Source organism: Stylophora pistillata, chromosome 6 (assembly GCF_964205215.1).
Source record: "Stylophora pistillata chromosome 6, jaStyPist1.2, whole genome shotgun sequence".
Lineage (NCBI taxonomy): Eukaryota > Metazoa > Cnidaria > Anthozoa > Scleractinia > Pocilloporidae > Stylophora > Stylophora pistillata.
In genome coordinates this window covers 26,143,129-26,156,357 of record NC_142524.1, presented here as the reverse complement: position 1 = coordinate 26,156,357, position 13,229 = coordinate 26,143,129, and the positions used below count along the sequence as shown (strand labels likewise).

The following is a 13,229-nucleotide window of genomic DNA, read 5'->3' as shown; positions in this document are numbered from 1 at the left end:
ACAGAGAGTCGACATGTGCTTTTCGATAAAAATGAACTTGTTCTGGCGGCCATTCGCATACAGAGGCATGTCTTGCTCCAATAGATCGGTAACCCAGCCGCTCGTAAATCAAAACCTATTTAGGCGCCTGGAAGGTTACAAAATAGAAATAAATAAAGGCCGATAGTTTCGAAAGAAACTGTTTGGGGCTGCGTCGATGGGAGTAACGAAATGATTTGGATATATCAACAAAGTTGAAGTGGTAAATTGGCCACCGTAACGATTACAAAAGCTGACGTTTCGAGCATTAGCCCTTCGTCGGAGCGAAGAGCTAACGCTCGAAACGTCAGCTTTTGTAATCGTTACGGTGGCCAATTTACCACTTCAACTTTGTTGATATATACAAAAATAGAAGATCGATATATGAATTCATAATTTTCCAGATGAGTTTGCTCATTTGATTGCCACAGTTCCCAATGAAATGAAGAACGCAGCAAATAAAACATTCAAATAGGCATTCAATGGCTGTAAATGTGTAAATAGATTTAGGTAGATTTCTCTTGCCATCCTTTTCAAACACAAGATCACAAAATGGCCGAATTTTTCGGCCTGTGGAGGATGCGGACACCAATGGACTATGGAAAAGTTTCATTTACTGCACCAGTTACTGGTTCACAAACTTAGAACAGACTGTTCTCACTACCTCGGACGGCATGCCAAACGGCCTGCCAATCCAGTCGAACGATGAACGGCTGGTGAACGGCTATCCGTTTAAAAACGGCTAACCGTTCGGAACGTTTACCCGTGAACATATGTTATCCGGCTATCCGTTTAAAAACGGCTAACCGTTCGGAAAGTTTTCCGTGAACATATGTTTTAATATCTTTTACCTAAGGGGCCAATCTGGCAAAGGTCGTATGGATGGAACTTGCAATGGGGCGAAATCTTCATAACCACTAAAAATGTCATTCCTGTCCCGGTGCTTTTAAAGTTTCATATTCTCTGATGTTTACTTTTGTATTGTTATTTTAAAATTAATGTTCAATTTCTTTGTTTCTTGGAATATTTCTTGCGACTGCACTAATACAACAAATTTACTATTACTCAACTGAAGATTAACTATTTGATTATGGAAATTTTGCCGAATCCATAATTTAATCAGCTGGTAAGCCTCAACACTACATTGTCCTTATTCATGATGTTTTTAACTTAAAGTGCACCTATACCCAAAAATTTTTTTTCGCTTAACGAAATAAGCTTATTTTTTGGAGTATTTCTCTGCAAAAATTTCTTAATTTGCTCAAATCTTTAATTTTCTGTGCCCAGTCAAAATACGGAAAATCGGCCGCCATTTTGCCCCACGACCGAGTTTAAAGAGGAATGGCTCTAGCGGGTAATGTGACGTCAAATCGACAACACGAAAGTCTGCATTTCACACATTTTCACATGTTTGGGAAGGTTGTAGTCGATGTTGTCCGAAAATATGCCGACTAAGTGTGTTGTAGAAGGATGTAGCAACGCGCGAAATTTGCAAGAGGGTATCGCGCTTCGTACATTCCTCATACAACACACCTAGTCGGCATATTTCGGACAATATCGACGACAACCTTCCCAAACAAGTGAAAATGTGTGAAATGCAGACTTTCGTGTTCTCGATTTGACGTCACACTACCCGCTAGAGCCATTCCTCTTTAAACTCGGTCGTGGGGCAAGATGGCGGCCGATTTTCCGTATTTTGACTGGGCACAGAAAATTAAAGATTTGAGCAAATTAAGAAATTTTTGCAGAGAAACACTCCAAAAAATAAGCTTATTTCGTTAAGCGAAAAAAAATTTTTGGGTATAGGTGCACTTTAAGAGTTTGGAATTTAGCTGTGTCCCTCCTCACTGCACCAGGATGTACCCCATGGCTTTGATGTGCTTGTCTCCATTATCAGGCTGGCGCGTTGCCTCGTTTCCACAAGTATTTGAGTCATCATGTAGTCCTCCTGTGCCAAAACCAATCCTGAAGTCACAAGAAGAGCAGTAATTCTGCTGGTTAGCAGTGATGCCGATTCTTGCTTTGAATTGATGAAGTTTCTCTCCAACCGCGTTGAATCCTTCCATGTTGCAGTGGGGCTGCAAGGAGGCCTGTGAGCCAATCAGTGTCTTCCACTTTTTACGACCAAGTGAGGTGGTGCGTTTTTTTCTATCAGCGATGAGTGAGTGTAGAGAGTCGGCATGCTTGTTGATGACAATGAATCTTAGCTGATTGCCGATCTTCATACCGAGACAGATGTTGGAGAAGGATGTGTCCCAGTAGGTTGGTAACTTTGTCTCTTGAAAGTCAAAGCCAGTTTTGCCTCCTGGAAGGATGTAAGAACTTCTGTTCCTCCAAAATTGGGAATCGTAACGGAATGTACTCTGAAATTTATATAAAATGATTAATTTTTTCTTAATTATTAATTAATGAAATAACAGTAATAGCCTGTTTCAGGCTCCTCTTCAGTGAAGATAAGCGAGCGACGCTTGACCTTTTTCAGGAAAACAGCTGCCATTTTGCCCATCCCCTTTCTCGCATCTTTGCATTGACCTATATCCACAATAAATTTCTTAGCCAATAAATTCATACCTTATTACTATTGATCTTCATGACCGGTGTCCATCCCCCATCTCCGCATCCAAAGTCTCCCAGGTGAAAGAAAACAGAAATTGGCTTTGAGTCTAGGAGCAGGGTGACCTCGCCACTCATTTTGGATCTATTGAATAAAGTATTTCTTTAGTAGGAGAGATACAGCTGAAGTTTGATGAAGGCCATGGCCTCTATAGCTATATATTCAGTAAATGATAAAAAGTACTTTCTAATTCCTCTCAAACGAGATTCAAGTGTGGAAGATTATTTTATTATCAAGGTTATTATTCTCAGTATCCTCATTTTCAGAGCTTTCCTTGTCCTTCATCCTTTTCGAATTATCAGTACCATTATATTATTTTCATGTTTTCCCTCTATAGTTCTGTTCGGCTTTGTTTTTGTCTTTAAATTAATTAATTACTGACTTACACATTGCGGTCGAAAATTTCCTTACATGTCAAAGCTGGAAAAATAAAAGGTATATCAACAGCAAAAAAGCCTTTAGGAAGAAAAAAGAACGGGGTGATGTAAAAACATCTTTTTAAGGGGAACGTTTATATATAGAAGAGAAATATATAACGTTCAAATCCAAGTTAAAAAGTGTGACTAGTCGCCGATTAGAGGGAAGAATAGTCCCTAGCTTAGTACGAAAGTTATCGACTTCATTCATCTATGATAGCTTTGAAATTCTCCATGGAGCGATTCCAATTGAGAGCCGAAAGTAACCCACAGTTGTATTGGTTTCACTTTAGTACGCTTTGTGATTGTTCCGGATACTCGCGAAGCAAAGCAGATCAAAGCTATTGCGACTTGGTTCCTCGTTTTTTCGTGGTGTCGGTGGGTGTCTAATGCGCACGATGAAACTGCAAGCAACGGAGCCGAGAATTTTAGATGCGTCCAAACCACTCACAGCTTCGCCATTCGTTCTCACACCACTTGAAGTTTCAAATGCACACCATAAGGCCGCTATTTACGCAGGGTAGCGTTTACAAACCCTTCGAGCGTCTTTTTAATTTTTTTTTTTCTCAATAGTTCCTAACAAGGCTTTTATCGAATTTTTCCATTTTTTTTTATTTTTATTTTTTCTGTTATTGTTTTGTTTTTGTTGGTTTGTTTGTTTATTTTTTACCAGTTTACAGAAAAGAACGTCTCATAACTGATGTCTAAACAGAAGCATTTCAAGAAACTAAGAAATACCGCCGGAAAAATATTACCCGAACGCCAGATATTTCCATCTCCGTAGTATCCTGGTTTGCATGTACAGTTGTACGATCCCTCGGTATTGTTGCACACTGCATCAGCACTGCAGTTTTGTGTTCCTGAAGCACACTCGTTCATATCTGAAAAAGCTCTTCATTAACAAGAATCTCAGTCACTGCAGTTAACTTTAGAAATTAACGCAGATCTAAAAGCAGAGTATGAACAACGAATGGAGACCCAAGTTGGTTATCAAAGTCTGAAAATACTCTCCTTTTATTGAGAGGTCATCATTGCAGATGTGAAAATAAAGTGTAAAACGAATTGAGCCCAAAGAGGAATCCGACAGGTAATCTTGCAAATTTTTCAGCAGCTCTGTAACCAATAGGGCCATCAAGCCAGTTACGGGGATTGATTATTGTACGATTTGATGTATTTAGTTGATGAGAATTAGACATTAGTCACCAGACCCTATTTAATTTATTAAGATTAGCCTCTGAAACTAAGCTGCGTTTTAATTACCTTTGCAAGTCCTTTCATCTCCAGTAAATCCTGGTTTGCATTTGCAGCGATACGATTCCTTGATAATGTTGCACAGAGCATCAACACTACAATTGGATTTTCTAATGGCACACTCATTTATATCTGTAAACTCAAAGCAACCGATTTAGTAAGGAAAACCCACTAGGCACGTTACTACATTATAGGGTGGAATATATTTTTTATTTAGTTTCTTCAGCACTTTAGTTGGCTGTTCCGTCAGCACACTCGTTTAAATCTGTAAAATTCAAGGCAACTGACTTAGCAAGGAAAACCCCTAAGCACGTGACTAATTTGATCATTTATAGGGTTGAACACGTTTTTTTCTTTAATTTTTATTCCTTTGTTCGTCAAGATAATTAGGATTCTGGTTTAGTTCACCTTTGCATGTCCTTCCATCTCCAGAATATCCCGATTTACACGAACAGTTGTAGGAACTTTCAGCATTGTTGCAAACAGAATGTTTACTGCATTCTTGTATTCCTGCAGCACACTCATCGACATCTGCAAATTAGATCGTCATCATTGCGAATGTAAAAATAAAATGTAAAAAAACAAATTGACACTTGCGTGGGATCCGACATGATAGTCTTACAATATTGTAGCAGCTCTCTAACCAAGAGATAAATAAATAAATAAACTTTAATAGCTAACATAATTACTGGTAACCCAGCAGTTTACATTGTGCGCTGTATTAAAAAGAATTATAAAAACTAGCTTATTAAGAACAGCATGCACATAAATATATTCCAAACGTTCTAGAAATAGTAAAATGTTCGCGATCTGAATTATTTTTTTAAAAAATTGTGCACTAAAAGATTCTCAACGTTGCTTTCATCTGTAATAGTTTTAAATTTGTCGTCTAGACGGTTCCATTAGTGGCACTTACATGAAATCTTCCAAGGCCTGCGTTGGAGCAACATTACGGCACGGCCAGATGATCGTAAAAAGAAGCTCGCGTATTATATGAATGGGTGTTTTTTTACATAAGATCTATAGCTTGTAAAATAATCCGGACACTCTCCGTTCACAATTTTAAACACTATGCACAATTTCTTCATACATATTACATCATCAGTGGGCATTCACTGTAGTTTCTTGAACATTTGAACCGAGTTATCGTGGAAACTAGCATCTAATATTAACCTACTACAACGTTTCTGCACTCTAAGTATTCTCAGCAGTTGATGGTTAGGGGCGTTACCCCAAATCGAACAACAATATTCAAAGACAGGCTTAGTAAGCGCATTCAATAATAATTTTCTGCAGTGGAGGTCAAGGAGGTCATTCGCCCCCTTTAGCAAATAAATTCTAGAGTTCAGCTTCCCAATTAAATATTCGATGTGGTCGTGCCAGCTAATGCGCTTGTCGATCTTGACGCCTGAGAGTTTTTCATCTTTGGCTTCTTCTGTTGCCATCTAAGTAAAGATCTAAGGTTGGGTTGTTAGCGTATTTCAATTTCTGTCGTGTAGCTATGAGTAGGTCTTTCGTCTTCTTTTGTGTTAGGTACCATTTTGTTTAACTTGAATCAACTGCTAGCATTGTTTAGGCTGACTTGCAAATTCTGTTGGATATGATCAATGGAGCGATCGGAAGTCTATAGCATTGTATCATCAGCATATATTTCGGCGTCAGAAGTTGATAGGCAGAGAGGTAAGTCGTTAATATAAAGTGAAAAGAGGAGGTGACCCCAAAATTGATCCTTGTTGAACGCCTTGTGGCAACGTGAGAGGGTTAGATAGTGATCCAGAAATAGTGCATGTTTGAGTTCGATCGCATAAATACGATTTGAACCATCTCAAGGTTGGCTCACTAGCGCGGTATTTAGCGATTTTAGATAGTAGAATGTCGTGACTCACTTAGTCAAAGGCTTTGCTCAGATCCAAGAATATCGACCCAACAAACTTTCTTTCATCCACAGCCTTCAGCCAGTTGTCTGTGAGGTTCAACAAGGGCAGTTTCCCATGAATGATTTGAGCGATAAGCAGACTGTTTGCTGTAAAGAAGGTTATTGTGGCACAGGTATTTTAAGTAGCATGACGCAATATGTCTTTCAAGAGGTTTGGAGATAACTGGCAGGACTGACAGCCTACAGTTGTTCCTGTCATGAGGTGAGTCTTTCTTGTAGACAGGAGTTAGCCTTGCTTTTTTGAATTTATGATCCGGAAAAACGGTTTTACTGATGCGAGAATTGTAGATATTGGTCAAACAATTAGATATCGCCGGTAGTGCTAGTTTTAGAATTTTAATTCCAATCCCATCCAGGCCTGTGGCTTTGTTTCCTCCTATGCGCTTTGTATATTCTTCAACTTGTCGAGTGGTCATGAGGGGGATATCAAACTGCGTAGAAACATCTATGCGAGCATTAATAAAGTGTTAAATGCTAGCCTCTACGTTAGCAAGTACCTGTTCGTTGATTTTGACCTAAGCCAGGTTTGCAGCCCCCTGTATGTTAGCGAAATGATCGATAGTTAAAAGCATCAGCCATGGAAAGTGGGTCTGTTATTTCTTGGCCATCCATTTCAATGAAAGAGGGCGTTGAAGCAATCAGATGTGTTGATACTGCATGTTTAAGAGTTTTCCAGAGTTTTTTGGGGTTTCCCATATTTTCAGTGATTTCACTTCTCATATGGGCCGATTTTGCGTTAGCGATCATTTTGACAACTTGCTTCCTTAGCTTCTCATACATGGTGTTCGCTAGGACATTAGTTTTCGCACGTTTCTTGAACTTATCTCTGTTCGGATACAAGCAATGGTAGAGCTTTTCATCCAAGGTGGCAACATTTTCCGCTTTACTCTTTTCTCGACAATGGGTGCGTGCTGGTTGATTACATTATTGAAAATCAGCTCCCAGGTGTCCAACTTGTGGTTTACATCTTGGGATATATCAAGCACTGACCATGAACCGGTATCTAGATCGTACATAAAAATTTCTTTGTCAGAATTATTAAATCTTCGATATTTGATGGTATCATGATGCAGTTTGGGGGATTTAATGCCGCGAAACTTGTGTACAAAGCAGACTGGATAGTGATAGTGATAGTCCATATATCGGGACTAGGGTTTCGATGATCCGCACTGGATGCGAAACGTAATCTAGCAACGCGGCCGAACATCGAGTAATCCTTGTAGGAGTTGAAGAAGAGACGATCTGTTTCATTCCTGCGTCCTGAATAATTGTAGATAACCTACAGACCCATTTACTGCTAGCAAGTCGATGTTAAATTCACCAACCGCAATTACTTTGTTATACCTTCTCATAGGAATGTCGATTCATTCGTCAAGAAATATGTAGAAATCAGGACTTGAGTTCGGTGGGCGGTAAATAACAATGATTAAAATCGTTGGGACCGATCGATGTTGTTTTATTTCCAGGCAGAGATGTTTGAGTTCAATGGATAAATCCAAGAATCGAACTCGACGACACCTTTTCTTGGTCAGCGGTGTAATGGCGGTCGGACGTGTATTTGGAGTCCCTGTACTTTTGCTGAATTTGTTCTGCTTTCTGTCTTACTCTGGTCAAAACTCAGGTTGGAACCGCTCTCTAAGCGACTCGGCTTTCCAGCTCAGAATTTTTGTGTCTCCTAGAGAAAATTTTGCACCGAAATTGCAGCCTTTCCCAACGTGTGAGCACGTCCGCCATTTTGTTTCTGCTCCATATGGTGGAAGATATCTTGGTTCGAGGACATACTACTATGCCAACTCCGAAACAAGTTTTCAACAAAGTCGTCTCCTTAGAAGCGGCGATTTTTTCCTCAAACCTGGTCCGAGCTCCATTCCTCCAAAGTGCTCTGTTTGTTTGAAGACCGTCGCTTACAACCACAGAGCCATGATTTGTGACCAATGTGAAAAATGGTGCCATATCCGATGCGGTAACATCAAGCCCAACGATTGCAAAAACTTGCAACGCCTGAGAATGTTCGAGTGATCCTGTCCTCGCTGCCAACAGTCCACTGAGATTACTGCAAATACCTCCCGAAATGAATCCCCACTTACAACTGCTACCTCGAATGTAAACAACATCAAGCTTACAGAATCCCAGGAAGATCCTTTTCTCGTTCTTAAACAAACAGTTGGCGATGAGAACCTTAAGATTGGTCATCTCAACATCAATGGCCTTATAAACAAGCTGTATGAGGTCCAGCACCTCTTGTATGAGATCAAGTTTGACCTTCTTGGTATTACTGAGACCCACCTTAACTCAAGCGTGTCAGACGATTGGATCAGAATTTCTGGATATAAATTTGTGAGAAGGGATCGTGGTTCCTGTGGAGGTGGTGTTCTGATATATTTAAAGAATATCTTAATGTATACCCTTCTGTTTCTTGGGAAAGACCAAATTTAGAAGCATCATGGCTGAACATCACAATGAGAACCCAATCCTTCCTTGTTGGCTGTGTCTACAGACCACCTGATGACTCCTCCTTTTTCAACTCTTTCAGAGACCTGATCGCTAATATCTGGCTGAAAAGAAAAAATGTAATCCTTGTTGGTGACTTCAACTCTGATATGTTGCACAAACCTACCAATAGGGAATCCGAATATGGAAAACGCCTACGAGGGATTCTATGTAGCTGTGGACTAAAAAACATTATCAACAGCCCAACCCGTATTAGTGCCAACTCCAAGTCACTTATTGACCTCGTGATCACTTGTCAACCCTCAAAAATCCAAACCTCTGGCTCCATCGACCTGGGTATCTCTGACCACCACCTATTATTCGCAGTCTTCAAAGTTGCAAGAGGTAATGCAAAACCCAAAGTTATCCCAACAAGGATTATAAATCGCTAGACCCAAGGCAACTTAGAAGTGACTTCCACCGGGCTCCTTGTCATATAACTAGTTTATTCGACGACATCGATGACAGTGTAGACGCTTGGCAACATCTGTACAGTGAAATCCTACTTCACCACCTACCCCCACGAGATGCTAAAATAAGAGATAAGTCTCTTCCTTCGATCAACGCCTCCATCAGGAAAGAAATAAAAAAAAGATTCAAGCTCTATAAAAAGGCAAAGTCATCAGGCGACCCCGAAATATGGAGTCTCTACAAACAGAAGCGATATGAGGCTAAGAAGCTACTAAGGAGTGCTGAAGCTGATTATTGGCAAAAATTATTCAATGAAGCTACTGATTCTAATGAATTTTGGAAATTGACCAACCAAGTCTTGAGGAAACATAAAGTTAAAAACATCGGTCCAATCTGTGATCACAACGAGGAGATAATAACCCATGACTTAGAGAAGACAGAGTAGTTTAATGACTTTTTTGTGAATGTCAGCAAAGATCTCACTAAGCAACTTGACCCTTTGAACATGTCAACTATAAACGCCTTTGTCACTAGAGTCACTCCTACCAGGGACAAAACTGACGTGAGCTGGGAACTGGTAAAAAAACAAACTAATTAAAGCTCCCAACCCAAGAAGGCTACTGGTCTAGACCAAGTATCCCCCAGGGTCCTCTCCATGATTGGTGACCCCGTTATCCACGGTCTTTTACCAATCTTCAGGAAGATTATATGTGATGCATCTTTCCCTTCAAGCTGGAAATTATCACGTGTTAACCCCATATTTAAGAAAGGCTCACCAACAGAAGTGAACAACTACAGACCTATCTCCCTCCTCAGTATCCCTGGGAGAATCTTAGATGACATTGTCAGTGATGCCTTCAACAACCATTTGGACACGCAAGGCTTGTTATCTCATAGACATTGGGGTTTTCGGAAAAATTATTCAACTGAAAGCCTCTTACTTCACCTAAAATAGACCTGGAAAAATGCGCTAGACAAGGGCCTGAAAGTGGGCGTGCTTTTTATTGACTTTCGAAAAGCATTCGACACAATGAACCATACCATCCTTCTAGAGAAGCTAAAGGCCATTTGGATATCTGGCGATTTGCTTTCGTGGCTTACCGACTACATGTAAGCAATTTGTCCAAATATCAGGATATCAGTCCGAGCCCAAAACCATCAAACATGGAGTTCCCCAAGGCTCAATACTAGGGCCCAAATTATTTTCAATATTTGTAAACGATCTTCCAGAATCAATAACTCGTGGTGAATTATTTATGTTTGCCGATGACACCACTATTTTACAATTGGAAACAACATGGACGATATCATCTTAACACTCCAGTCTGTACTAGACCAGCTGTACCCCTGGTGTCAATCTAACAGATTAATCGCCAACGAATCGAAATCTGAAGCGCTGATAATTTTTAGCCAGAACTTTATTGGCCCCTGCCACGTTCGGCCTTTGGTAATACTGAGCTTTATTGAGTACAAATCATCATCTAAATGTCTTGGGGTGACAATTGACAGCAAGCTATCATGGCAGGAGCACATAAAGAACGTTTGTAAGTCATTCAGTAACAAAGTCGCAGTACTAAATCGGATAAAGTTTTTACCGATACCAACCTTAGAAAACATTTATTATAAAAATATTATCCCTAGCGTTTTGTATGGCATTGTAGTCTGGGGGTCTTGTTCTTCAGCCTTGACGGATGATATTGATCGAATTCATTTAAGAGCTACTAGAATTATTTACAACCTACCCCATAGCATCAACAGTGATGACATCATGAGGGCTCCACACTGGAACTCTATTGTTTCATTTTACATTAGGAGACTTTTAGTTACTATTACGTACAATATCTATCACGGAAATAGCATCGAGCCTCTAAATGACTTAATAGTGAAATCCGAGACTCCTTATGACTTAAGAAAATCCTAAAAGTTAAGTTTCATAGACCAAGAACAGAAATGGGAAGATCTTCGTTTAAGCACAGAACTGCACTATCCTGGAACCTCCTTCCTGAAGACAACAAGAACTGTTCAAACTTGACTTCTTCCATGAGAAAACTCAGGAAAAATAGGAGAATTCTGAAATCTATCAGTTTTGCTAAAGCTTCCTGCAGCGTTTTCAACAAATCTGTTAACTTTAACCACTTTTAACATTTACTCCGTATTGTTATTAATATTTATTTCTTTCAATTGTCATTATTTACATACCCATTTTCGGTTTATTCACTAATTAGGTTTTTATTAATTGATAGTTTAATTGGTGCAGGTCCACATCAGGACGTAATGTCTTGCCTATCCCTCAACCTGCTTTATTAAATAAACTATCATGATGATGATGATGATGAACATAAGCGGTAACCCCACCACCTCTTTTTGAGTCGCTCCGATCACAGTGGTGAATCTGATAATTCTTCGAAGCAATTGTGCAGTCGCTCCAAGTAGAATTTAACCACGTTTCACTCATTTCAAATACATCAAAATCATTCAGATTCTTCAGACTCTGAGCCCAAACAAGTCTACGACCGCGGTTTGACATGGCAAGATTTACCTTTTTTACAGTCTGCACCTTTGAATCCAGTGGTGCACAAACACCGGTATCCTTTGTCGGTAAAACCACTTTGACAAGTCACATTGTTATCGCAAGGGTTATCAACACAAGCGCTTTGAAGCCAAAAGGAGAAAATGTATTAACAATCTTTATATCATACGTTGAAATATCGATGTCACAGGTTGGGTGATCAATCATCTTTAAATTTTAGATTTTGATCAGGCAATGAAAATAAGACAGAAAACGAGAGGCGTAATGATAGTACTAGCGGTAAAAATATCTGTAGTAATATTAGAATTATAGCTATCATTTCAACGCTTATGGTTGAGGAAGTAGATTTTCGTCGCTGAAAATAAGTATTTGCTGATGATCCAACACCTACCTCAGCTGCATGATAAAAATAATTTTCTTCTTTCTTCAGCTCACTTTTGTGTCCTTCGTGAGTAACATTATTCAATTTACATTTGTACCCTCCATGTCTACCCACTCGTTTATCAAGATTAATGCTGACACAGTCAGTCTCCATGTAACACATGTTCTCACAAAACTTAATTGTCATGACTTCAACGATGCGAATCACGTGGTTTACGAGACGCTTGCCGTCTAGTGCTTTTTCAGGTGTAAACTCCAAATGGCGGCATTGGTCTGCATCAGAAAATTCTCAATAATTTAGAAGAAAAGGAAAAATATGTTGATAGAGATAAACATAAAAGAAATGATAATTATGGCAACAATAATGTTATGATATAGTATGGAAATTTGGTTTAATCGACTAAGTTGAAATTGTAAATTGGCCACTGTAAAGAGTTTTAAAAAAGTTGACGTTTTCGACCGTTTTCGACCCTTCGGCTAACGTTCGAAGCGTCAGCTTTGAAACTCTTTACGATGGCCAGTTTATAATTTGAATTTAGTTGACAAACTAAACCAAATTACCTTACTACCCCCACCGGGGCAGCAAAAACATTTTTTTAGAAACTTTTCCCCTTGATTACATTAAGGATTAGTAGCTTTAGTATTTAACGACAGTTTATCCGTCTAAATCTGACTTAAGGAGGGTCGAAAGGGTTTTCCACAATTAACAGCAAGTGCCAATCAGTAAAAGATATCATGACTGTCAAACTTATCATCGGGATAATGACTTGACATATGCTTAACACTATGTTAGGGCAATCTTTTAAGAGGGCTCGTCAGGCATCATCTGTTGCCATGGCAACAGTACAGTAGTGCTAAAAGACCTTCTAAAACTCAGTTTTTGAAAGATATCTCAAAAACCAAGACGGTGACCTAGTTTTTTTTTTTTTTCAAATTTATTTAACATCATCACATTCTCTATCTGTATACGTGATATAAAAAAAAACTAACGAGTAGAACTTGAATCACATAGGAAAATGCTGTTTTAAAATGTAAAAAACTTTCCACTGGATATTTTTTTTTTAAATTTTCTTCAGGAATGCGTAATGATGAAAATAATTTGTACACAAAAAATCAAGGTAGGTCACCGAACTAATTTTCGAGATATTAGTTCATCAACTTAGCAAGCTTTATTTCCGGCTT

At 39.1% G+C, this 13,229-nt stretch overlaps 1 protein-coding gene across 1 annotated transcript; it reads right to left on the bottom strand.

The window, feature by feature from the left end:
* Positions 1 to 1,837: 1,837 nt before the first annotated feature.
* Positions 1,838 to 12,201, bottom strand: LOC148729145 (uncharacterized). Its single transcript, XM_088725319.1, has 8 exons — positions 12,060 to 12,201; positions 11,676 to 11,792; positions 4,708 to 4,830; positions 4,309 to 4,431; positions 3,804 to 3,929; positions 3,019 to 3,052; positions 2,590 to 2,704; positions 1,838 to 2,381 (listed from the first exon to the last, which is right to left on the bottom strand). The coding sequence occupies exons 1-8, from the start codon at positions 12,199 to 12,201 to the stop codon at positions 1,863 to 1,865; spliced, it is 1,299 nt and encodes a 432-aa protein (XP_088581445.1). The 3' UTR covers positions 1,838 to 1,862.
* Between the last annotated feature and the right edge of the window lie 1,028 nt (positions 12,202 to 13,229).